The sequence below is a fragment of the Spermophilus citellus genome (genome assembly GCF_964194105.1).
Source record: "Spermophilus citellus genome assembly, chromosome: 7".
Lineage (NCBI taxonomy): Eukaryota > Metazoa > Chordata > Mammalia > Rodentia > Sciuridae > Spermophilus > Spermophilus citellus.
In genome coordinates, this window is record NC_138188.1 from 86,405,659 (window position 1) to 86,433,174 (window position 27,516).

Here is a 27,516-nt window from a genome sequence, read left to right on the forward strand (position 1 = left end):
GTTTCCTAAAGAGAAATGTGGCATTTCCCCTATGGTCATTTTGAAAATCAGAAAGTTGGATAGCTTAGAGAGGTGGGAATTAAAAAATCAAACACATGAATTAATTTAGTGTTGAGGTAACTTTTCAAAATATTTTCAACAATTTGGAAGGACCATAATCCATTAATTTTTTCAAGTAGTATACTATGAAGAGAGCAACACTGAAGAATTTTCAATATTCGAAAATTACTTAACAATTATGAGACATCCACAGGACCACTGTAGATGTCTATATTGCTGTCTTCTCAACTTCAGTTTTTCAACAAAATGAAACAAACATGATGCAAAAGTTAAAAACATATGAAACGTAACTTGTTCATTCTTCAACAAAAGAATGAGTTTTTTTTTTTTTTTGTCTTTATTTATGTTCCTACATTATCAAGGAGAAATTGCCCATCAACAATTTTTGACAGTACTCTTTTCACATTGTCAATTACCTGCCTTGAAGAGATAGTATAGTAGTATAGTAAGGCTTTAAAAGGCATCTCATGCATTTTAATGGCATATTAAAATTAGCTATTCATTTATGGGTTTCCCATATCTTTAAATATATTGTGCAAACTTGATTACAACATGTAACTCATTAAGTGCTTTAAAACAGAATAAAGAACCCCTGACATGGGGTTAAAATAAATAGCAAGAATCACAGATCTTAAAGCATTTTAAAACTGTAATACACCTAAGCATCCTACTGAAATGCTTTATATTAGAATTGGCTTTTTAATTAACAAACAGGGCAACTGAAATCACAGAACCTCTATATTTTCAGAATAAAACAGAAGAAAAGCCAACTGGTGCAGCCTTTTATAAACTCAAAATATATAATAATGTCAAAATACAAATGATACTGTACAGCTTTAAATTTAGTACAGTTGTTGATAAACATTAATTCATAAAGGGCATACCATGATAAACTACTACCATCATATAGATTTGTTTTCAATTTCTTTACAGTAAATGGACTTCTATGAACTCATTGGCCAGACAAAGAGTTTAGAAATGTCACCAACAGCCCAGAGCCTTGACATATATAAACTCTTAAGTGGATAGTCACATGAAATTGTAAACAAATGTTCTGTGAGTTCAGTATAAATATGCTCTTTTTTTGTCACTACTATATTCATTCTGCTTCTGATATATGTGCCACCTCTACTTCAACAGTTTGAATAGCTTCTGCAACTTCAGATAGCTTCTGTCCTTGCTGTTGTGCTAACACATAATTAACCACTTGCATAATACTTTGGTCAGAAAGCGTAGATACTGATGGACACTCTTCAGTAGCTGCAACAGCTTCAAGAACTTCCATGGTCTCTCCTGTTACCACCACAGTCTCAAGTTCTTGAGGACCACTACTTTCTTGTTCCTGCATGTCTGCAGTTAAAATGCTAACTGCATGTTCCACTTGAGTTCCTTGGTTATGAAACTGAAGGGTGTCTTTTTCCAGCATAATTTTGCAAGGCACATAGTCTCTGTGGAATTTAGTCATATGTTTACGAAGTGTTCTAGCGTCTATGTAGGCTTCGCTACACACAGGACAGACATAAGGCCTTTCACCAGTATGTGTTCGGACGTGGCGTTTCAGAGATCGGGCATCGGCCCAAGCAACTCCACATGTTAAGCATTCAAATGGCTTAACTCCTAGTAATAAACAAACAAAAAAGTTTATGTTTGGTGAGGAGCAAGTACCACAAGAAAATTGCCTGGAAAATAATTTTTTTTAAGTCCAGTAGTCAGTAAATCTTTTGATCTTGAACCACCAATGAGTTACATCCTAAGTATTTTTCCTTCCTTCCTTTTTCTTTTTCTTTTAATTTTGAGATAGGGTCTCCCTAAATTATCGAGGGTGGCCTCAAATTTATAATCCTCCTCCCTCAACATCCCAAGTAGATGGAATTACAGGCATCTATGGCAATCTTTTTTTTTAAATATATTTTTTGTTGTTTTATTTATTTGTATGTGGTGCTGAGAATCAAACCTAGTGCCTTACACATGATAGGCAAGCGCTCTTACCACTGAAACATAATCCCAGCCCTCTATGACAATCTTTTATTTAGCACCTGATGGTTTTCCTTAGAATAAGCAAGATTCTGCACTATAATCTCACTAAAAATGTTTCCATGGATAGAAGTTACTAGAAAAAAACCTGAGTTTCTGTGCAAAATCTCATTTTTTCTTTTGCAGCAATCCTATAATCCTACAATAAGGAAGCAGCTTTCAAGTAATTTTATTCTCAGGTGCAGGATCACCTCTGTCACTTGAATAAATCTTCAAAGATAGAATCACTACTGGATTGGCTTTTATTCTATTTAGATGTCTATGGTATCACATATAGTTACCTTCATGGTTGTTCATGTGTCTCCTATATTCTCTCAGCTGAGTGAATTTTCTTCCACATTGTTCACATATTCGTTCCAGGTTTTGCTTTGCTCTCCCTTTTTTCCCATGGGTGGCTTTCTTTACATGTCTTCTGAATAAAGCTTTTTCATAAAATTCTTTGCCACATATATTACATCTAAAATAAGGGAAAAGACCTAAATTGCTTTTTCGAAAACACTGGAAGCCCTAAGAATCAAAATACATGTATTTCTCGATCAATTTCAGTTCCTTTTCAAATTTACGCACCTGTAAGGCTCAGTGACAGAATGAGACTTCACATGGGAATACCAATCTTTCTTCCAACTATAACACTTATCACAAAATTGGCACTGGAATGGCTTTACACCAAGATGTTTGTTCATATGCTGGCGAAGATCTCTTGCTTCAAAGAAACTTTTCTCACATCTGCAATAAAGTTTAATTACCCAATTGGATCACCTTAATCCTTTAAAACAAGTTTCTACAAATTCAGTATATTCCTAAGTTTCCAAGAACTCCACAAAATATTTGTCTTTCTCTCCTCCTCCCACTTCTTCTGTTCCCCGCTTTTACCCCTTTTATTCTCTGTCCATGTGTTGAAGGTAGGTTTCAACCCTAACCCTAGGGATGGAATAATCAGGCCTATGTAAACCAGAGCATAGCATTCCCTTGGCCATAGTGATTGAGAGATTTCTCAGTGACTTAATTTGATCTAATAACAGTGAACTTCAAGGATTTTGTAGAAACTACCAAGAAAAGGACCCTGACAATGTAGAAGTTGAGGATGTGAAGCTCAAACCACTGTCTCTGCTTTATCCATTTGCAGCCTGAGAGACATCAAGTACAAATCAATCTGAAACCAGTTTACATTAAATCTGAGACTTCTAGATTTTACCCATCACTCAACCAGTTTTGGTTATTTTTTTCCCACTTGTAATGAAAAATGTATTGTTTTAAAATAAGACTAATTAAGGTGCAATCAACAATCAGAATCAGCTTTACTGGGATCTTTAGAAACCCATCAAAAGTAGCAGGGCATGATGGTATAAACCTATGATGCCAACTACTTTGGAAGTTTTGGCAGGAGCATTGCTAATTCTTGTAAGGAAGAACATTTTTGTTGAAATAAACAAATTGAAAGCATAGAAATAAGATGTTTTGAGGAATATGAACTCTGAAAATCTCTCATCTCTTCTGGGTATCTAGAAGTCCATATGCTTACTTAGGTTGAGCCCATGCTCAGAAAAGACCCAAAAAGACCTCTGGGCTAAACTTGGGGATCTGTACAAACAGGAATCGAAAGCTAAGGCAGAGTTGTAAATTATTTGGCTAAATATTGGAGGAATTCTGGAATTTAGTGGTGATATTTGCACAACATTGTAATGTATTAAACTCTCCCTAGTTTAAAGTGGGTAATTTCATATGAATTTAACTTCAATTATTAAAATAGAGAGAGAGAGAGAGAGAGAGAGAAATTTCAGCAAGCTTTGGAAAATGAAAAGGAAGGGAGAAGAAAAAAGAATGGGGAAGAAGGAGAAACTAGCAGGATGCTCAGCATTTCAGAGGAACTGCCTAGAAAGTAACTCTGGTTGGCTATGAACTTTTGTTTCCTATGTCTCACCCCCAGGTAGTTCATATAAAAAAAATCTCTAAAATGAGTGGTCTGTATGATATATGATTCATACATCAGTGAAACATTTAGACTGATTAAAATCAAGAGTAAACCAAAATTATAGTTTAATATTATCTTTGAATATTTTCTTTTGAAAACAACTTTCAAACAAACCAAATAACAAAGAAAATAAAATTAATTGAATGCTTCATATATTAAATACTTACTGAGTACAATGATAGCCTCGAACCTCAGGCTTTGGTTGGTGTTTCTTTAGGTGCTTGCTGAGTCCAGAGCCCCTGTGAAAAGACTTTCCACAAACTGAGCAAAAGTACTTGGACTCTCCTGTTTAAAAAAAAAAAAAATCATGCCACATATACAACAATCAGGTCTTCCTTCAACACAAGTCTATATATGTCATATTTCAGAAGTTGTTTTATTAAGGGGGGTATGAAACCATTAACATTTGGTAAGGATTTTATAAAAAGTTTGTCAAAACCTCTACTACCTCTCAAATCTGCAGAACTGTCATGTGGTTCTATAGTACATGTAGACTAAGAATTCTAATAAAATTATAAGCCATCTACCATATTGACATTTACATCTGTCTATCACTTAGGTTTTTAAAAGCATGACCATTTCACTGACACTAAATACACATTTTTCTACACCAAAACAATGATCATTTTTACACACATAAGATAGCTTTGTAACTAGACTGAAAAAAATCTTTTTAACTTTATTGTCCAAATTTTAAAAAACTGCACACATACAACCATCAGTATCTCAATGTAATTCCTGGTACAATTAAGGCATAATCAATATAATAGCAAATTAAAGCATATATAATGTAACAATGTTAATATAAATTTCTCATTACCTGTGTGAATACTCATATGTTCTTGAAGACTCCGTTTGGTAACAAATGACTTAACACAGAGTTCACACTGGAATTGCTTTTGTGATTGATGGAGACTCTGATGTAATTTCAGACCATGTTTATAGATAAAAGTCTTTCCACAGACCTAATATAGGAGTGTTCATGTCAGTAAAACAAAAAAAGACATAGGTGCCATTTCTAAAGAATAACAGAGAAACTAATACAATGTGTCAAATCTTAATTTAATTAAACATATAAGCAAAATGAAAAAGTAAAAGTTGAAATCTCAAATGCCAAAGACATTAGCTCATACAGCCCTTTTCTGATTCAGTATTTAATAAAATATTGATGTCATCTTTCTTAAATCTCCAGTGTGACCACTAGAGAGCTTAAAAAAGTACAAAAAAACTTTGTGCTATCCTTGTGAGATTGGTAAACAGTATACATTAAATTTAAGAAACACGGAAGTCTAATTAAGAACAATACATTCGGGGCTGGAGTTTGTAGCTCAGTGGTGGAGCACTTTGCCTAGCATATGTGAAGCTCTGGATTCAATCCTCAGCACCACATAAAATAATAAATAAATAAATAAATAAATGAATAAATAAAGGTATTGTGTCCATTTCTATCTTAAAAAAAAAAAAAAAAAAAAAAAAAAGAACAATACATTCACTGGGGGCATAGTGGCATACACCTGTAACCCCAGCAACTCGGGAGGCTGAGGCAGGAGGATCGCGAGTTCGAAGCTATTCTCATCAACTTAGCAGGGCTCTAAAGCAATTTAGCGAGACCCAGTCTCTAAATGAAAAAAAAAAATAAATAAAAAGGACTGGGAATGTGGCTCAGTGGTTAAATGCTGCTGGCTTCACTTCCCAGTACAAAAAAATTAAACAAACAACAATAACAACAAAAACATAATACTTTCATTTCCTCCTATACCAAACAAAATAATGCCTTTTTTTGTGTGTGATGAAGAACCAATATTTTTTCTTTCCCCAATCCACTAGGGAGGCATTTTTGTTAAAATATTACAAAAATGTCAAAACAATGTCAAATATCTATACATTTCTATACTCTTTACTCTCTAATTCTGCACCTTTTTTCCGTGGTCACACATTTTGAGTAGTGTTACAATGGAAGACAAGAGGACCAACTAATACTTGATATTTAAATTTGTAAATGATTCTTAGCACTTGGATTCAAAGTAACTGGGGTAGTAGGGAGAAGAACAGTGACAGTATGAATAAAACAGACTTGACCATGAGCTGATAATAAAGTATGATGATGGGTACATGAGGATTCACTTCATTTTCTTTTTATTTTACTTTATTGGTACCAGGCATATCGATGCTGGGTGCTTTACACTGAGCTACACCCATCCCAAGTCCTTTTTTCTTTTAATTTTTATTTTGAGACAGGGTCTCGCCAAATTTCTCAGGCTGGTTTGAACTTTTGATCCTACTGACTCAGCCTCGAGAGTTGCTGGGATTACAGGAATGTACTACCATCCCTAGCTGTTCATTTCATTTTCTTGTACTCTGCTTTCATATAATAAAAAGCTTAAGAAAAAAGAAATAATGAAAATTTTAATGGTCCAAAAATCATTCAATAATAAAAAATAATGGGTCATGCTTACATGCAAAACAGCAAATGTTACTAGAAACTTTTCACTGTTCCAAATGGCACAAAGCTGACTAACCATGGGATTCTTTTATCTAGGAGTCATATTTTGATATTTAGATACCCTCAATCCTCAGCAACAGGGAAGAATTAATATCTTGGGCAGAACTTTTTCTAACCAAGGAGATTTGTTTAAGCCGTCAGTTTTATTGATTGATTGTAGGTGAACAGCATGCCTTTATTGTATTGTTTTTATTTCTTTATGTGGTGCTAAGGATCGAATCCAGTGCCTCACATGTGCTAGGCTAGCACTTTGCCACTTAGCTACAGCCCCAGCCCCGTGTCATCAGCTCCTTTTTAGTCCAAGTTGGTCCTATAGGGCTAAGGGATGATTAGGGTGATGAATCGGCTAATCTCACCCAGCAGATCCTCCAGATCCTAATAAATTTCACAAACATCTTAAATGAATTTATTTCAAATGACAACTTTAAAGAATAAATTACAGAATACAATATGGAATCACCCTTAATCTTGGCAACTTAGGAAAATATACATCTTTCCTGACATTTTACAAGAGTAAAATGACTCTAGAATACACATTGACCAGACTCATCACCATAGTTCATTTTCAGCATTCTTTAAATAACAAAATAAATGTCATGGCTTTACCTGACATGCATGTGGCTTTACACCTGTGTGCTTTAACATATGTATTCGGAGAGAATATAATTTAGGTAATGTCCTTCCACATATGGAACAAATAAATTCTCGTTTGGTTCTGCCCTTCTCAGATGATGTTCCTGAAGCTTCATTAGATGTGGAATTGGATGATGACGATGCTGGTGCATCTTTTCTGGTATGTCGAATAAGGTGTGCTCGCAATGAGGCACTGTACTGGAACTGTTTTTTACATAACTAAAAGAAAAAGTAAAAAAATTCTGTCTAAATATATTTCCATTAAAAAATATAAAACAAAACAACTTATTCAACCTTCTATTTCTGATTACAATCATTCAATTATAAACAAATATTGGGCAAAAGATAATATGCTAGGTACCAGATTATAATGATGAAAGATCCACATATAACTAAGGACCTACTTTGGGGAAGTTTAAAATCTAACTATAGCACAAAATATGTATCTTTAAAAATTCAGAATTTAAGATAAAGGAATAATCAGAGCAAATGAGGAAAGACTGGACTTAAGTTAGATCTTAAAGAAATAGCAGAATACAGACAGATGGAATATCATCACAATATGAATGAACAGTAATAGAGCAGAAATAGAGGCTGAAAAAGGTAGAAAGATTAAGACAGAGATGGTCCTTGAATTTTATCTTGCAGTTGATGGGGAGTCATGAAAATTTTTGTTTTTGTAAAAATCAAAGTTATATAGCCTTATCACCTATGAAACTTTTTCTTTTATTGGAAGCATGGGGGATTAAATCCAGGGGCACTTTATCACAAAGTTATATCCCCAGGCCTTTTTATTTTGAGATAGGGTCTCATCAAGTTGCTGAGCCTAGCCTCAAACTTGCAATCCTACTGCTTCAGCCTCTTAAGTATCTGGGATCATAAAATTGTTTTAGCGAGGGTGGGAATGGAAATAGAACCCAGGTCTTGCACAGCCTAGGCAAGCACTCTACCACTGAAAAACACTCCCAGTCCAAAACTTTTTTTTTTTTTTTTACTAGGGATGGAATCCAGAGGTACTTTACCATTGAGCTACGTCACCAGCCCTTTTTATGTTTTGACACAAGGTCTTCTTGCCAAGTTGCTGAGGTTGGTCTGGAACTTGCAAGCCTACTGCCTCAACTTCCTAAGTTGCTGGGATTACAGGCATGCACCACCATGCCCGGCTCAAAACTTTATCTATCTATCTATCTATCTATCTATCTATCTATCTATCTATCTATCTATCATCTATTTATTTATGTATGTATTTTGGTGCTGGGGATTGAACCTAGGGGCGCTAAACCACTGACAGCAAACCCAGCCTTCTTTATTTAGAAACAGGGTCTTTCTGAGTTGCTTAGTGCCTCACTTCTGCTGAGGCTGTCTTTGAACTCACAATCCACCTGCCTCAGACTCCCGAACAGCTAGGATTACAGGCTTGCGCACCATGCCCCGCTAAAACTTTTCTTAAAAAAATAAATAAGGGGGCTGAGGTTGTGGCTCAGTGGTAGACTGCCTGCCTAGCATGTGCAAGGCACTAAGTTCTATCCTTAGCACCACATAAAAATAAGTAAATAAAAATAAAAGTGTCAAACTACAACTTTAAAAAAATTTAAAAATATATAAATAAATAAATAAGGGCTGGGGCTACAGTTCAGTTGGTAGAGTGCTTGCTTTGAATGAATAAGGCCCTGGGTTCAATTCCCAGCACCACAAAAACAAAGAGACAAATAAATAAATATAAAAAACTGGTCTCCTGGCCCATGATCTCCATCACATTTTACTTCTAGAGTTAACTTTTCCCCTCATTTTCTCTTAATGCTTATTTTGCAGCTTAAGTAACACACATAATTAAAACTGATTTTTCTCCTTCATTTCTCTATGTATGTGCATTATATCCATTTCCCTACATTCAACAATATAGTCATATCACTATATCTAATGAGTTTATAATTATATCTAATGAGTTTGTTTTATTAGGAGGCAAATGTTATTAAAGCTGGGCTACCTGATATTCTATGATCCTTTCTTCCTTTTTTTTTTTTTTCTTACCCCTGTACTGGAGATTGAACCAAGGGCCTCCTGCAGGCTAGGCAAGCACTCTAACACAAAGTTACAACCCCAGCCCTTATCATCACCAAACTCTTCTTCCAATTATCTACTGGCAGGAAATTTAAAACACATCATCAGCCAGGGATGGTGGTGCACACTTGCAAACTCAGCAGCTTGGGAGACTAAGGCAAGAGGACTGAAGTTCAGCCAATCTCAGCAACCAAGCAAGGCCAAGCAACTTAGTGAGACTTTCTCAAAAATAAAAAATAAAAAGGGCTGGGGATGTGGCTCAGTGGTGAAGTGCCTCTGGGTTTAATTCCCAGTACCAAAAAAAAAAAAAAAAAAAAAAAAAAAAAAAATTTCACCATAGAACACATCATCACTTACTAGAAATCTGTCAAAGCATTATGTTCTATTTCAACCTGCTCTGGCTGTTCCCTATTGCTCGGTACATAGCTCCATCTGGGATTTTCTTTCACTATTGTCTTGATGAATCTCTTATACTGTGGAATCAAAGGTCAATCACTGAATATTTTTTGGGGGGAGCATGTAAATGAAATGTATGAATCAGAAGACGATCCTTACAGCAATGTAAGAGAAGATAGCACCAGGCACGGTAGTGTACATCTGTAATCCCAGCGGCTCAGTTGACTGAGGCAAGAGGATCACAAGTTCAAAGCCAGCCTCCAGCAAAAGCAAGGTGCTAAGAAACTCAGTGAGACCCTGTCTTTATTTATTTATTTTTTTAATATCTATCTATCTATCTAGTTAGTTAGTTTTCGGCGGACACAACATCTTTGTTTGTATGTGGTGCTGAGGATCCAACCCGGGCCGCACGCATGCCAGGCGAGCGCGCTACCGCTTGAGCCATATCCCCAGGCCCGAGACCCTGTCTTTAAATAAAATACAAAATAGGGGACTGGGGTTGTGGCTCAGCGGCAGAGCACTCGCCTAGCACATGCGAGGCCATGGGTTCAATCTTCGGCACCACATAGAAATAAATAAAATCAAGGTATTGTGTCCAACTATAACCAAAAATTTAAAAATTAAAAAAAATATACAAAATAGGGCTGGGGATGTGGCTCAGGGATCGAGTACCCCTGAATTCAATCCCCAGTACCCCCCAAAAAAATAAATAAATAAGAGATACATATATAGAGAGAGTACCAGTGTAGAAATAATAACCAAGCATTAAGTAAGGTAAGGAGGATTCTATTCATGAGTTTAGAGCCATCTTTGGTTAGCTTTTCAGATACTTACTGGACATTTGTACTCTCTAGCTCTTTCATGTTTCAGTGTGTGCATTATAAAGGCATACCGTCTCTGAAAAACCATTCCACATTCCCCGCATTTATGGGACACTTCTTCAGCATTGTCCTTAGAGTCCCTTTTTGGCTGTTTCATCTTTTTCCCTCTTTGAACCAATTTCTGGGCTACCTGGTTAAGGAATAGAAATCAATCTAAGCAAATATACATGTTTTGGTTTCTAAAGTCAAGATTCATGCTATAAATTTCTGATCAAAACACTTCAAATTCATATTATCTCATTAATACTGTTTTTTCAAACAATAAGTTGCTGTCTTGTACCTATCTCCCTTCCCAAGTTATTTTTATGATAGAACACTTTCAACTTAAAGGTAACACTACAAAGGACAACCCCTTTTTACATCATACCTGTTGAACTGCTGACTTGGGAATGGCTTTACGTTTCTGTAGCTTTTTCTCAATGCCTTTGTGAAGTCGGACATACCCCCCTTCATTAACAGAACGCTGCCGAAGCCTGCTTCTATAAGTATCATCATCAGGTCCAGGGTCTGTCTTTTCTGTTGGTGTAACTAGATTTTCCTCATCTTTTAAAGGTTGACCAAAGTTCTGCCTCTGTTTCAAAATGTCATCAACACAGATTTCTTCAATTGATGAGTCATTTCCCATATCATTGTCCTCTTGAGAGCTACTGATTACATTCTCTTTTGAAAGTTTAGGATGAAAATTAGAAACCATGCCATCTTCTCTGATGTCTGAAGTTTCTAGTTCTGACTGGTTGTTTTTAGTTACTAAGTCAACAGACTCCATTTTAGGGTGGGAATCAGTTATACATTCTACAGATGACAGAGCAGATTCAGGTGCAGAAGAAACTTGGGGCTCAGGCTGTCGTACTAGCCCTCCGTTCTGCTCAGCTTCTGGCAAGTCTCCATTTACCAGTAGTACAATTTCACAATCCCCAAGTTCATTAGATAAAGTAGTTGTGGTTCCTTCATTGCTAGCCACTAGAGATGCTGTACCTCCACCTTGTTCTGATAAGTCCTGGGTAGATGCAACTGTCTGTACTTCACCCTTCTTGTATACTGTTAACTGCTTCTCTTCCATTAGTTTATGTACACTTTCACAAATTTCTAAAACTTCTGACATGAAAAGATGACGAGCTAAAATGGCCACATCAGCCATGCTACAGAAGTCAAAACTTAGTACAGAAGTATAGGCAAATTCCAGCAAAGGAAGGAAGCTTGCCTTACAAAAACCTATATGAGACAAGAAAGGTAGGGGACAAAAAAGTCAATCATAACTACACCACTCTATAAAAATAATATAGAATTATGACAATATAAAATATAATAAAAGGTAATTATGGCCATTTGTTCTGCAATTACCCCTGGACTCACTATCTATTCTGGCTGCTTATTAAGCTAAGTCATTGACTAAGTCACTTCTATGAGCTGAGTCTCTTAATACCTAATGCAGAAAATAGTAGACTTACTACCTCAAGAGATGCTGTAAGGCAGTCATTTTCAAACTGTACTCCTTAGAACCATGGGGGTTCCTTAAATTTCATTCAAGAAACAGCTGCTGGAGAATGGAGGGTTAAAAAAAGTGGGGGGAGAGGTAGGCAAGTAGGCAGGGTTCAACCAACCTGTTCCCTAACCTCAAGTAAGTACAGCTGTATGTTAATAATAGTAGCCCATATAAAAAATTATTTTTTGAGAATTTCAATATTTATTTTTTAGTTTTTGGCAGACACAACATCTTTGTTTTTGTATGTGGTGCTGAGGATTGAACCCAGGCCGCATGCCAGGCGAGCGCGCTACCGCTTGAGCCACATCCCCAGCCCCTAGAAACTTTTGAAGTTGGGCATTGTAGTATATACCTTGTGATCCCATTTGAGGGAGGCTGAGGTAGAAAGATCACAAATTCAAGGTCAGCCTGGGCAACTTAGTAAGACCCTGTCTCCAAATAAAAAATAAAAAGCACTGAAGATGTAGTAAAGCACCCCTGGGTTAAATCTCCAGTACAAAAAAAAAATAATGAAATGTTCCCACAACTAAAAATAAAAAGCAAGATCTAAAGCAGGAGTTAGCAAAAAATGTTCTGAAAAGAATCAAATAATAAATATTGTAGGCCATAAAGTGCCAAAGTGCCTGTTACAAATGCTCAGCCCTGATGTCATAGCTGGAAAATCATATGTATACAATGGGTATGGCTGTGTTCCAATACCACTTTCTTTATGAAGAGGAAAAAGGATTTTGGCCTATAGGCTATAGGTTGCTTATAATTGTTCTAAGGAATGAAATAATAATGATATACATGAAGCATATACGATAATACGCTTAAGGATTTACTTTCAAAAGCCATTTTAAATTCTTAACAATCATGATTTATAAAACTAGATAAACTGGTGGGCTGGGGTTGTGGCTCAGGGGTAGAGCACTTGCCTAGCATGTGTGAAGCACAGGGTTCAATTCTGAGTACCAAATATAAATGAATAAAAAATAAAGTCCATCAACAACTAAAAAAATATTATAAAATACAAACTAGATAAGTTGGGCTTGATGGCACATGCCTATAATCCCAGGTGCTCAGGAGGCTGAGGCTAAAGGATCATAAGTTTAAAGCCAGCCTCAGCAACTTAGCAAAGTCCTAAGCAACTCAGCGAGACCCTGTCTCTAAATCAAATATTAAAAAAAGGCTGAGGGGCTAGGATTGTGGATCAGTGGTAGAGTGCTTGCTTAGCATGCGTCAGGCACTGGGTTCGATCCCTGGCACCACATAAAAAAATAAACAAATAAAATAAAGGTATTAAAAAAAAAAAAAGGCTGAGGCTATAGCTCAGTGGTAATGTGCCCCTAGCTTAGGTCCCTGATACCAAAAAGAAAAAGAAAAGAAAAGAAATTAACAAAGTTGACCTAATTCAGAATATATTGAACACTGCACTGAACTAAAAAAAAAATTGCACTTTTCAAGCAAAATTGAACCATATATAAAACTGCTATATTCAAAAATAAATTGGAAATTATACAGTTTTAAGAAAACATCAAAATAGAACCAAAAGGTATAAAATACTTTGGAATAAATCTAAGAAAAGATATATAGCACCTGTATGGATAAATTTCTAAAACTTTACTAATTCTATATAACCCCATAAAAATACACTCATTCTTTTCTTTTTGCTGGAAATCAACAAGCTGATTTTACGGTTTATGTGAAATACCAAAGGGTTATGATTTGCTAAGATCCACCTGAACAAAACAGATGGGAAGCAAAGCACTGTGGTGCATGCCTGTAATCTCAGCAACTTGGGAGACTGAGGTGACAGTATCACAAATTGAAGGCCAGCCTCAGCAACTTGGTGAGACTCTGTCTCAAAAATAAAATTAAAAAGGGCTGGGGACATGGTTCAGTGGTAAAGTGCATCTGGATTCAATCCTCAGTACCAAAAAAAAAAAAAAAAAAAAAAAAAATTGGGAGACTTTTCTTACTACTACATATCTAAAGTAATTAAGACCAAATAACAGTGTAGGAAGAGAAAACCAAAGAACAAAACAGAGGATTTAGAATTATTCCCAAACATAAAAATGTGTTATAGTACAATGTGCATGACTAATGAATGGTAGAGGAATAAGTTTTCACTAAATGGTTCACAGACAAGTGAATGAACACTTATCTCAAACAAAAGTGAATTCCAAATAGATTAGATGTTAAAAAGTGAAAGAAAAACTATAAAACTTTTAAAGAGACAATATGTGAAAATATCTTTATGGTCTTGAGTGGGAGAGAACATAAAACAGTGACAAATTCAAATACATTAACTAGGGCTGGGGATGTGGCTCAAGCGGTAGTGCGCTCGCCTGGCATGCGTGCGGCCCAGGTTCGATCCTCAGCACCACATACAAACAAAGATGTTGTGTCCGCCGAGAAATGAAAAATAAATATTAAAAAATTCTCTCTCTCTCTTTAAAAAAAAAATACATTAACTAGCTTTAACTATATTAAAAAACAGATAGCTGGGTATGGTGGCGCACGCCTGTGATCCCGGTGTCCTGGGAGGCTGAGACAAGAGGATCGTGAGTTCAAAGCCATCTTCAGCAAAAGTGAAGCACCATGCAACTCAGTGAAGCCCTGTCTTTGAGTGTCCCTGAGTTCAATCCCCGGTACCAAAAAAAAAAAAAAAAAAAAAAAACCCACAAACCAACATTATACTGTACACGTTATATAGTCTATATATATTTTATCTTTATTAAGTAGATAATATATTTTTAAATAGTATCTAATTCACCTGTTACAGACTTATATTACATTTGCTGAACAATACATAAAAAGAAAACTAAATTATTCAGATAGTTCAGCAAAGGGCATATTTTCTCCTTTGTGTCACCAAACCCTGGGAGCAGGGAGGACACCAAATCTAGAATATAATCTTGAGTTTAGGCTAGTTGCTTGCACAGAATAAATGCTTAACCGAAAACTTCTGCTTTATGCAATCATAAAGCTACTGCTAAGAAAAAATGTTTGTATTTGTCTTCCTAGGAGAGATTTAAAAAATGTAAGGCAAAAATAGTGAAACCAATAATATAAAAACTGTAACAAGTTTATATTATGATGAAATGTGCAAATGAGGTTACCTGTTTTAATTCTTCCCAAAGATTCATCTGTTGATTCATAAGCTAATATATATATATATATATATATATATATATATATATATATATATATATATTCTATCAAGGCCAAAAGAAAGGAGAACTATTCACTTACAATAATAATAAAAATAACCAAAAAAAAAACGTATCTGGAATTTTTATTTGACAATTTAACCTAATGATTCTGATGATTAATCTTTTGGGGACTGAATCCAGGAATATTTTACCACTGAATTACATCTCTGGCCCTTTTTTATTTTTCAACAGTGTTTCCTTAAGTTGCTGAGGCTGGCCATGAACTTGAGATCCTCCTATCTCAGCTTCCATGTGACTAGGATTATATGCATGCACTACTGTGCCTGGCCTAGTGATTACTCTTAAAAAGCAAAAACTATACTTACATAAATACTCTATGTACAGTCACATGTCCCACAAAATATATATAAATAGGCAACATATTCATTTAATGTAATAATATTGATACAGTTGTGGATTTCCCCCAAAACTATTTTCAACAGTTGAAATCCAAGAAATAATAATTCTGGTACAACTGTCTGAACTAAGAAGCAGTGATAATACAAGCTTTTCTCCTAATTCTATTTTAAAACCCTTGCTAAAAAGAAGGAATTTTTCAGTTGATTAGGGTCTGCTTTTATAAATAGGCCTTTACTTTAGTATAAATCCTGTTTTTGGAAGACACACAGATAAACACACAACCCTCTTCTGGAATGTACTAATTAATAAAAATCAAGGAATTACAAAATTCTTACCAGAAAGATCCACCACAGCTTCATGACTTGAAACAGCGCCTTTCTCAATAAAAAGATCTCGAAAATATTCGCTATTAGCAGACAAAACAGATTTATGAGCTTTGTACTCTTCTCCTTCAATTAACAAAGTAACATCACAGAACTGATTGGATAGTCTCTGTTCATTCAGTTGTTTTAAGACAGCTTGGCAATGTTTTGGAGAAGATCGTTTTACCACTCCTTTGGTATCAACCTGTCAAAATAAGATGATGTCAAGAGGTGTATTATGAAAATATAGCTCAGTGGTAGCGTGGTTGCCTAATGTGTAGAAGGCCCTGGGTTAGCCACCCAGCACCGGAGCAGGGTGGGGGTAGTATTTTATTCATATTTTACACACAAACACACACAACACTATATATATGTGTACACACACGTACACACACACGCTATTACATATACATATATGTATATGGGAATCATCTGTACTTTTTACTGTTTTAACAGTTAAGAAAAAAATAAGCTGATATTCTTTCTCTGTTACCTATATATTTAAACAAAAAGGTGTCACTATGTTCTACTATGTTTATGCTGCTTAACCTAAGAAAAACGTATATCTCACTTCTTGCTACCTCTTCTTACTTATCAGAAATTTGGTGATTTATAACACTCATGAGGCAAAAAACAAACAAAAACCCAGAAAACTACATCCCAAAACTGAGCTAGGTAATTTTTACCTTGCTGCATGACCCAGAGATTGCTCCCAAAAAGTATTCTGTCTACCTGTGCCAATATTATCATAACAAAGGAAGTGAAGTGGGGGAATTAACAATAAATCAACAGGATACTAAATTCATTCTGGAGAATAACAAGAATATTTATAATGAATAAAAAGACAATACTAATATACTTGTAGCTTAAATAACAACATAGTATATAACCCATTTTGTCTTATTCAATTAGCTCTACCTCAGACATAAAGACCTGTTAAATCTTCAACATCAGTGCCAAGTCAAGCAGTAATACATCAGTTAAAAATGTTAAAGCTGAATGGAAAGTACCACTTACAAATACAAGTTCATGTTTGGAAACTGGCTTCTTTTTTGAAGATCTAGAGGCTGTAGATGGAGGTGAAGTAAAGTTGCTCAGATCATCTTCTGATTCATTACTTTCTTCTCCAGATTCAAGGTCTAACCCCAATTCTTCCAACATTTCTGAAGCATCTGATATTGGCCTGGAGCGATCTAGTTTCTCCTGGCATTTGCTACACTGTTTAATGTAATCTTTGACTTGCTTTAATATCCCTACAATAAAAATAAAAATTAATAAGTCAAATTTAATAGTTTTTGAAAATTGAAGAATATATCATTATTTGTGTATACCATGTATGTTCAACTGCATGTATAAACACACTCATGTCCATAAAGAATGTGGAATTCTTTAGATACTTTTTTTTCAATAGATATGATAGTGACTTCCATGAGGTTTGTTTTTTATTCCTATTCATTTCCTCCACCATAAGATAATTATATCACCAAACCCAACTCCATATGCATTACAATGCATCCATGTGACAAAAACTACAGTCATAAACTGCATAAAGATGTTTCAGAGGTGGGTGTGTGGTGGTGCATGCCTATAATTCCAGTGACTTGGGAGGCTGAAACAGGAAGACCACAAGTTCAAGGCCAGTCTCATCAACTTAGCAAGGTCCCAGGCAACTTAACAAGACCAGGTCCCAAAATAAAAAACAGAGTTGGGGTTGTAGCTCAGTAGTTAAACACTGCTGGGTTCAATCCCTACTACCAAATTTTATAAAAAGGTTTCAATCAACTTTGATCCACATAAGATTATAATATAGCCTAGGTATGCCATAGGATATACCATCTAGATTCATAAGACATTCTGTGATGTTCATACAACCAAGAAATCGCCTAACAATGAATTCCTCAATTCTCAAGAATTTGTTGTAAATCAATACATGACTATATGTGAAATATTCAACTGTTTTTGACCTACAGAAACAATTTCATGCAGCTCAAGTATAATACTTCTCCATCCCACTGACATCAGATTTGACCACGCATTTGGTTTTTAGCCAGTGGAATACGAAGTGATATGATGTGTGCCATATCTGAACAGAAGCTTTAAGAGGACTTAGTATTTCTCATCACTTCCCTGATCTTTGTCCCCTTTCTCAAAAACTAGGATGATGTCCTCGCAGGATGCTGTTCCTTAACCTATGTCACAGAGAGACAAGGGGCGGGGGGGGGAGCCTGGAACAGGACTACAATCAAAATGTAATGGGGCTGGGGATGTGGCTCAAGCGGTAGCGCGCTCGCCTGGCATGCGTGCGGCCCGGGTTCGATCCTCAGCACCACATACCAACAAAGATGTTGTGTCCGCCGAGAACTAAAAAATAAATATTAAAAAATTCTCTCTCACTCTCCTCTCTCACTCTCTCTTTAAAAAAAAAAAAAAATGTAATAAGGACTGGGGCTGTGGCTCAGTGGCAGAGCACTTTCCTGGGAGGCACTGGGTTCAATCCTTAGCACCTCATAAAAATAAATAAATAAATAAAATAAAAGGCATTGTGTCCATCTACAACTTAAAAAAAAAAAAAAACTTATATAGTGAGAATGTAAAAGGAATCTTTTAAAAAATTTTTAAAATCTTTATTTAGTTAATTTATTTTTTTATGTGGTGCTGAGGATTGAACCCAGTGCCTTACGTGTGCTAGGCAAGTGCTCTACCACTGAGCTACAACTTCAGCTCCCAAAAGAAATCTTTAGTTTTTGAAAGTTATGAGATTTTAGGGGTATATGAAATAACAGCAGCATAAGTAACAAAAGTTGATCGTATACAAGTGACTGACAAAAGCCTGTTCTGAATTTCAACTTTCAACTCAAAAGGCTAGGGTAGAGTGATTGGGCAAGCAGGAAAGACTTTATATACATTCACAGATATAAACCCAATGTCCTTATAGGGCAGGAACAACTGATAACCATTCTACTGAAGAGAAGAACGAAGCCCTAACAGGTATGTAACTAATCCCAAGTCATACTAAGTAAATGGCAGAGCTAGTAGTTATGCTACTTACATAGGAACATGTTTGTACAACCTTGTGGCAGAAACCTATCCCTCTCATACCCAAATAAATCAAATAAAAGTTTATTTTCCAGTAATAATGATACAGAGGTATATAGCATAATCCTGAAAAGTTTTAAGATGTCCAATTATGCCAAATTCCTTATACTTTCAGTCTTTGGATAGTATTCAAACAGTATTTCCTAAGCTATATTGTATCCCATTCTTAAAAAAGCATTCATTTACTGAACACTGGGTGTGATGGCTCATCTGTTATCCCAGCTACTCAGGAGGCTTAGGCAGGAGAATCAAAGTTGGAGGCCAGGGGCTAGGGCTGGGGCTCAGGGGTAGAGCACTTGCCTAGCATGTGTAAGGCACTGGGTTCGATCCTCAGCACCACGTAAAAATAAAACAAAGGTATTGTATCCACTCACAACTAAAAAAATAAATGTGTGTTGTTGTTTTTTTTAAGTTGGAGGCCAGCCTGAGCAACTTAGAGACCCTGTCTCAAAAAAAAAAAAAAAAAAAAAAGCCAGACCCAGGGGCATATGCCTATAATCCCAGCAACTTGGGAAGCTGAGGCAACAGAATCCAAAGTTTTGAGGCCAGCCTCATCGATTTAGTGAGACCCTTAGCAACTCAGTGAAACCCTATCTCAAAATAAAAAAATAAAAGGACTGGGGATGTAGCTCAGAGATATGGTAGAGCACCTCTGGATTCAATCCCCCATACAAATTAAAAATAAAAAGCGCTTGGGAACTTAGCTCAGTGGTAGAGGGCTTACTTAGCAAACTTAAGGCCTGGGTTTAATACACACATACATACACACACACACACACACACACACACACTCACTGAGCCAGGTGTGGTGGCTCACTCCTGTAATCCCAGTGACTCCGGAGGTTGAGGCAGGAGGATCAAAAGTTCAAAGCCATCTTTAGCAACGTAGCGAAGCCCTAAGGAACTCAGTGACTGATGTCTCTAAATAAAATATCAGGACTAGGGATGTAGTTAAGTGCCCCTGGGTTCAATCCCTGGTACCTTCCCCCAAAAAAGTATTCACTGAACTAATAAATTCAGAAAAGTATATTCTCATTTTAAAGACACGTAACTTGACATAGTGTTAGAAACACTAACTTCTATAAAAAGAAATCTATTCAGCCTAGGAAACTGTCAAATTTATTGGTTCACAGAAGACTTTCTTCCCCCTGAATGTATTGTCCCAAATTCATGTGGTGAAAATATAATCCTCAATTAATTTTGTTAAAAGGGATAATCTTTAAAATGACAAGATCCTCAGCAAGGTTCATTATGGTGACAACAGGTCTGATATATAAAAGGCATAGCTCTAGAGACCAAAAGAAGTTGTATTTTTGTGTTTAAGAACAAATCAATTTGAATAAAAGGTATAATAGCAAGTCCATGTGTGAGGCACTGGGTTTGATCCTCAGTACCACATAAAGGTAAATGAACAAAATAAAGATAAGTTAAAAAATAAAAAAGTAAATGGGTTAGTTAAATAAGACTAAATGAGTTAGGATAATGAAAGATTCTGGAGATAAACAGTGGTGATTATTGCACAACAATGTGAATGTATTTAATGCCAGTGAACTATATACTTACAATGATATATTTTCCATTATTTGTACTTTATCAGAATGAAAAAGAATGGGTACATGAAAGAGAGAGAAATATGTAAGTGAAAACATAGCCTTAGAGAATAAGAAGTACTGCTATGGAAATTTCCATGTCCTAGCTGGGCATGGTGGCCCAGGCCTGTAATCCCAGCAGCTCTGGAGGCTGAGAAAGGAGGATTGAGATTTCAAAGCCAGCTTCAGCAATAGCAAGGCACTAAGCAACTCAGTGAGACCCTGTCTCTAAATAAAATATAAAACAGGGCTAGGGATGTGGCTCAGTGGTTGAGTGCCCCTGAGTTCAATCCATGGTACCAAAAAAAAAAAAAAAAAGAAGAAAGAAAGAAATTTCCATGTCTTAAATTTTAAAAGAAGAAGTTTTTTCTAATTAATCTTGGATATATTTCTAAACATTTTACAATTCTTCACATTTAAGTATATTCTACATAATCTCCATAATCAGAGGTTTAATAAATTATTAACTGGCTGAATTCAGACTGTATTGGAGAAAATACACAGAAGTCACTAGAATAAGGATGAAAGGTAACAAATAGGAAAACCTACAGACATATGGCCATATCCAACTGCAAGGAAGCCTGGGAAATGTAATAACTTCAGCCTTAGGATCAACTACTAAGAAAAGAAAGGGCAGCAGGCCCTGGTGGCAAATGCCTATGTCAGCTGAGGTAGCAGGATCACAAGTTCAAGGCCAGCTTCAAGAACTGAGTGAGGCCCTTAAGCAACTTAGTGACACCTGGTCTCAAAATAAAAAATAAAAAGGGCTGGGAATGTGGCTCAGTGGTAATACACCTCTGGGTTCAATCTCAGTACTAAAAATTAAAACAAAAATAAAAAATTAGAAAGAGGGCCTGGGTTGTGGTTCAGTGGTAGAGCCCTTGCCTAGTATGTGTGAGGTACTGGGTTTGATCCCCAGCATCACATAAAAATAAACAAATAAAATAAAGGTATTGTGTCCATCTACAACTAAAAAAAAATATTTTAAAAAAATTAGAAAGAAAGAGCAGACAGGTAGATGGTAGTGAACAAATAGCTCCACCACTGGGCAATAGGGAGGCCCAATAGTAAAATCTGCTTAAATATGTTCACCTACTGTTTTCCAAACTTGGTTCAGTATAGGATCACCTTAAGATTTAGGGCTGGGGTTATGGCTCCGTGGTAAAGCACTTACTTGCCTCACATGTTTGAGGCCCTGGGTTTGATCCTCAGCACCACATAAAAAATAAATAAAGGTATTGTGTCCATCTACAACGAAGTATATTAAAAAAAACACACTATTTAAAAAATGCTAACCTAGGGCAAAATTTTTGCTCTGTATCATACCCTTGGAAGACCAATATCATAGTGTTCAATTCCCAGAATTTACAGATGTTATGTGTAAGAGTCATTTTTACCCATCAGATTTAGTCATTTTACCCATCAGATTGTTGGAGAGCTTCACCTGCATTTAGAATCACTCACCCACATTTTCAACCAGAGCTTTTCTATACCATAGATAAGTTACTTTTTCTTACTATCCAAAAAAAAAAAAAAATCACATAAAAATATACAGCATACACTTTATGAAGGCATAATATAACTCACTGCAGGAAACATGCCACTTTAGGCAAAAAGCAGATCTGCTGGTTAATATTCTTCTGACGTTTCTCCTAAATAACTTCCTTACTCAATGAGAAATGTTTTAATGATTTAAGAATATAAAGATGAGGTTGTATTTATATCTAGATTATGTTTACTGACTTTAAGTCCTTTTGCTATTTTTAGAAAACTAAAAGGTTTTATATTCTACAATTCAAGTTTTTTTTTTTTTTAAAGAGAGAGTGAGAGGGAGAGAGAGAGAGAGAGAGAGAGAGAGAATTTTTAATATTTTTTTTTTTTTAGTTCTCGGCGGACACAACATCTTTGTTGGTATGTGGTGCTGAGGATCGAACCCGGGCTGCACGCATGCCAGACGAGCGCGCTACCGCTTGAGCTACATCCCCAGCCCTACAATTCAAGTTTCTATATTTTCCCAAGATGGTCCCTGTGATAACTCTTTGGATGTCAAGCTACTAATAAAAGGTTATTTATTTACTGAGTAATGAGACATAAATTAGGTCAAGCATCCCTAACCTGAAAATCCAAAATTGAAACTTTGAGTACCTGGAAGTGGAAAATACTACACCTGATTTCATGTAATAGGCCACATTCATCTAATGTGCACCAAAAATATTGTATAAAATTACAAGGTATGTGTATCGGGTGCATATAAAAAATAAGTTCTGCATTTAGACATGGGTTCTATCCTAGATATGTCTCATTATGTATATGCAAATATTTCAAAATTTTAAAAATATCTGAAATAAGAAACACTTCTGGTCCAAAGCACCTTGGATAAGAGATACAACCTGTACTTTAATGGATTATCAACTTGAGGAACAGTTTCTCACTCAGATTTTCCAATCTCAGAAGTACAGATGCTCAACTTACAACAGGTTATATGTTCCAATAAACCGTCTTAACTTGAAAATGTCTAAGTAGAAAATGCTTTTAATACACATAACTTATTGAACATCACTGCTTACCAACACAGCACACTTTAGAGTCTTGGTTGTTTAACATAATGATCATTATGGCTGAATGGGATCTTCTACTTACCACTGCTGCCCAGCAATGACAACAGCATATCATACTAGATATTGCTGGCCTGGGAAAAGGCCCAATTCAAAGTATGGTTCCCCATGATTGGTTCCCAAGTTTCCAGACAAAAGGGGAAATGAAAAATCAGCCTCCACCTCAGAGCAAAGCCTGTCCAAGGAAGGGACATGACCTTTGTCCTTGGAAAGACCCACAGAGCAGTCCTAGGCACATTCCCACCAGGCTAAGTTGTTTATCTACAAATAAGAGGAGAGATCTGCTGCACCAGGTGTCCCTGACTCAGTCAGGCTAGGTGGGGACCCATAGCAACCCCCTAGCAGCCACCAATCAGCATGAGACAGGGAAATACCTGGAATGCCAGATGACCCTCCCAGTAATTTATGGTGTAGGGAAACCATGTAGTTCATTAACAAATGTTAGTTAGAAATACTTATTTTGTCAATTATCAGTTCTAGATCATTGCCAATACCTGCTGTAAATGTCACCTTTAGATCTAGAATCAAACTTAAGCTTTTTTCTTTGTTATTCAGAAACACACTATGTAAGTTGCTTGAGATTTAACAAATTTTGAAACTACATAGGAAGAAATTGACTAGTGAAAAATATATCCATTCCTCTGTAGTTTTGTTAATCTAATAAGACTGTGATAAGGAAACATATAAACAAGCAAAATGTTAACAAACATCAAAAATAATAGCTAATAATTGAGGGTACACTGCTCTTATGCTTACTAGCAATTCTGATTTTAAATGATGAAATATTAAAACAAAATAGCATGATGATCAATAATGTAATAAACCCATTATACATTGACACAGTAGCATTTTAATGGAAAAAACTTCTAAAAAAGGTTCAGAAGAGTGGCACTCCTACATTTTTTGCAAAATCTTTTAAATGTGTGGCTTAACAAAAGACGATTATGGGTGTGTCTGTCTTCAATCTGTTGTGATATAACATCTATCATGTAACCTGTGGAAAACTCCACTGTATGTTTGGGAGAGAATGCATTAAAAAAATGCTTTATTAGTATAATAAAATAATTTTAACCTGGCAGATTTTAACCTTCTTTTCCTCCAGGATTTCCTATAACTTTGAGAATAGCTAGCTGCTCTAAGTGTTCAGGGATTTTGAAATTCCACATAACTACAAATATAACTCTTTCATTTTAAAATTAAGCTAACAGAAACACAGTCTCAGGGTCCTGCCCCCCACCCCGTCTTTTAAGACAAGGCATACTAAAATCAAAACACAAAATCTGGATTAGATACCACCAAGATAATCAATTTAGAATTTAAAAAATTCTGAATGAACTAAACGGTGGCTTGCATTCACCCTACATTTACTCTTCAGAGTAATTTAATTCAGATATTCGTTTAAAATAGAAAAGGGAAAGCCTTTGAGAATATAGATCCAAATTGTTTTGAAAACGAGAAAGAATTCTCTAAACAACAAAAGTTCGTAAATGAATAGTTTTTATGCACAAAGCTCGTAAAAAAACAATAAAACAAAACTTTAGAAACTAGGACCATAGCCTAATTTCTTTATTTAAAAAAAAAAAAAAACAAGACTCATGATTTAATTTCTCCAGAGTCCTACAGAGAGGAGCAGAATCCTTCCTTTTTGAAAAAGCGTGTTCAAACATGAGCCTATAAACTAATTCTGAGTGGTTTAGTATTTTCCAACTTGTGGAAAGGGAAGGTGGTTAAGAACCCAAGGGCACCGGCTCTCCTCTACTAAACTGGTTTCCAAGGAGTTAACAAACTTTAGAGATTAAATTCTGACAATTAAGTAAAAACAATTACAGTATCCTCATCTTTTCTGTGTATACAAAGTGCCGCCATAGTTCCCAGAATCAGGGGGAAGAACACTAAAACATTCGGAATTAAAAGTACCTGATGGTCTTTATATTTAACTATCGAAATAAACTTGAGATTCAAAATGACTGTTCAACGATTACTCTTTTTCAGTCTACACACAAATTGATTATTCCTTATGTACGCCATAGAGGGAGAATCTTAATAAGGCCAGTAGATTCAGCAAAATTCAAACCCATTCCACAAAACGCGGGCAGAACGCACTGGAAAGAGGAGCCAAGTTTGGGCTCGAGCTGTCCCTGACCAAAATCATCTGCAGACTTTAAAAGGCAAAAACCGCAGCATCCCGGGCCAATCACCACAGCCACCTCTCGAGGGACCGCGCCACCGCCTCCGGGGCTGCCTAGAGAGGCGGGGCGTCCCGGCGCGGGCGGCCCGCCCTCCCTGCCGCTGGCCCGGCCCCCGGGGAAGCCCCCTTGGCCCCACCCCGGGCGAGGGTCCGCCCCCAGCTTCCCGGCCTTCTTCCTGTGGGAAGTGCGGCTCCTTTCGCGTCCCCCACCCTCTCGACGCCGCCTGGCAGCCGCTCCGATACCAAGCGCGGGATGGCCCGGCAAGAGGCGTCCGAGACCCTCCAGCTTGCCCGGGCAACCAGCCGCCGTCCCGCACCCTCGCCGCGGGTCAGGTCTAACCTCGCCACCAGTACGTCTTGGACAAGTCGTGCCAGGTCTGATGCCGGGTGTGGTGAGTGCCGCCAGGGCCCAGGTGTGCCGCCTCGATGAGGCCCCGGCGCCGCTCCGGTTGCAGCACTACCTCTAGCTCCGCAAAGGTCTTGCGGTGCCGCTGCCGCCGCTGGTAGTACAAAGTCCCGCCGCGCACCACGTAACAGGCAGCAGCCTTGCGGATTTTACGCTTGACATTGCCCTCGGTGCCCGGCGCGTAGGGCTCGCGCTCGTTCGTCAGGTAGCGCAGGATGGCCCGGTAGCTTTCCTCGCTTGACATCACGGACGACGGCTCCCTGAGGGCGCCTGTCAGTGGTGGTGGAGGAAGACAGCGCACTAGCCCCGGGTAGATGCAACAGCAGTGGCCGCACTCTGCGGAGGAACGGCTCCGCCTTTGGTGAGCGCTCTTAGACAGCGCCGGGAGCGTGAAGGGAGAACGGGCGAGTTGGTAACCAGGGGGAACTGCACTTCTCCAGCGCGCGGGATCCGCTCGCGACTGACAAAATGGCTGCTGCACCATCGGAAGTGACGCAAGCCAAGGGCGTGGACTGAGCCCGGATTGGAGTGTTCTCGCTTTCTGGCTTGAGGGAGCGGATCAAATGACGTCAGCACTGCGGGCAGACATTTTGGAAGCGGGTAGGACTTTCCTAGGAAATAGAAGGGGTTTTGAGCAGCCATCTTAAGTCCTGGCAGTTTCCCTTTTTATTTTTCCCTTTCCCGTCTTCCGAAGAGCCACTTGTAGGAGCTGGTGGGCAGTTCTTATCCCTCCCGAGACACCCCAAAGGGTAAATGAGTTCGTTTTTGTCTACCTTGAGATACCTGACATAAAAGCATCAGATATTGAGGCTTTAGCAAATGTCACTGGACACATTCACATGAAAATGCAGGCGTAACAAAGATTATAATACCTAAGGCATTCAATGTTAGAAGTCCCCCCCCCCCCCGCCTCCGCAATTACCCAAGGAATAAGCAGGATTTTTCTGGAAGGATCCGCATGTATGATGATGAGCCAATCGTGTTGGAAAGAAATGGGAAGGGGTAAGCTAGTGCCATTTAGCTTTATTTGCATATATTTTTACATAAATTTAGGGGGGAAGGTCTCTGTTTTACACTTAATGTATTATAAGGGCGCAAGAGGCTAAACAGACTTCAACTGCATTTCCCAATGTGCGCTAAGGGTCCTAATTAATTTTTTTTTTTTTAAGCTGGTAGTACAGTGTGGTCTTGGGTACCCTTTCCTGGGGTAGATCTGCTGTGCTTACAAAAGCCTACATTCCCTGTCAAATTGGATACCTGCATTACCTTGCAGAAGCTGATAAAAATTCCAGGCTTCCCAGGGAGATGGCTGCAGACACTGCCAACCACGTGGTTCTGGGATCTCTTTAAGACTGATCCTTGTAAGGGTCATATAGTAGCTTAGTTGCAGGGGACAAACGGCAAGACTGTTAGGGCTGGGTTCTATTTAGAATTACTTAACTTGCAGACTTCTTGATAGTAATTGGGAGAAATTAGAAGATGGTAATGCACCCCTGGAGTGGAACAGTGAAAAACGATATCAAAATCTACCCTCAGAGGAGCTGGCTTGTTTATGCGGTGAGCCTGCCTCAGCATTCTTGTGATGTCAACTAAACTCCCTTTAAAACTAAATATGAAAAGTTAATAGATTAACCCACACCCATGGCCCCAGCTCCTAGGGAGGCTGAGAAAGGAGAATCC

The 27,516-nt window shown here is 37.3% G+C and overlaps 1 protein-coding gene across 1 annotated transcript; it reads right to left on the reverse strand.

The window, feature by feature from the left end:
- Positions 1–378: 378 nt before the first annotated feature.
- Positions 379–26,936, reverse strand: ZBTB11 (zinc finger and BTB domain containing 11). The gene is made up of 11 exons (XM_081301729.1): positions 25,771–26,936; positions 16,960–17,195; positions 15,916–16,147; positions 10,908–11,752; positions 10,494–10,670; positions 7,176–7,421; positions 4,887–5,031; positions 4,234–4,351; positions 2,662–2,820; positions 2,376–2,551; positions 379–1,677 (listed from the first exon to the last, which is right to left on the reverse strand). Exons 1-11 carry the CDS (start codon positions 26,318–26,320, stop codon positions 1,160–1,162), a joined length of 3,402 nt encoding a protein of 1,133 aa, XP_081157855.1. The 5' UTR covers positions 26,321–26,936; the 3' UTR covers positions 379–1,159.
- Between the last annotated feature and the right edge of the window lie 580 nt (positions 26,937–27,516).

Excerpts from the sequence above, each read along its gene's own strand:
- ZBTB11 (XM_081301729.1), bottom strand. The coding sequence starts at position 26,320 with ATGGTGCAGCAGCCATTTTGTCAGTCGCGAGCGGATCCCGCGCGCTGG. Across the intron at positions 5,032-7,175 it reads TAAAGCCACATGCATGTCAG|GTCTGTGGAAAGACTTTTAT; the intron begins GTAAAGCCATGA and ends CTCCTATATTAG. Across the intron at positions 2,552-2,661 it reads TCTGTCACTGAGCCTTACAG|ATGTAATATATGTGGCAAAG; the intron begins GTGCGTAAATTT and ends CCCTTATTTTAG.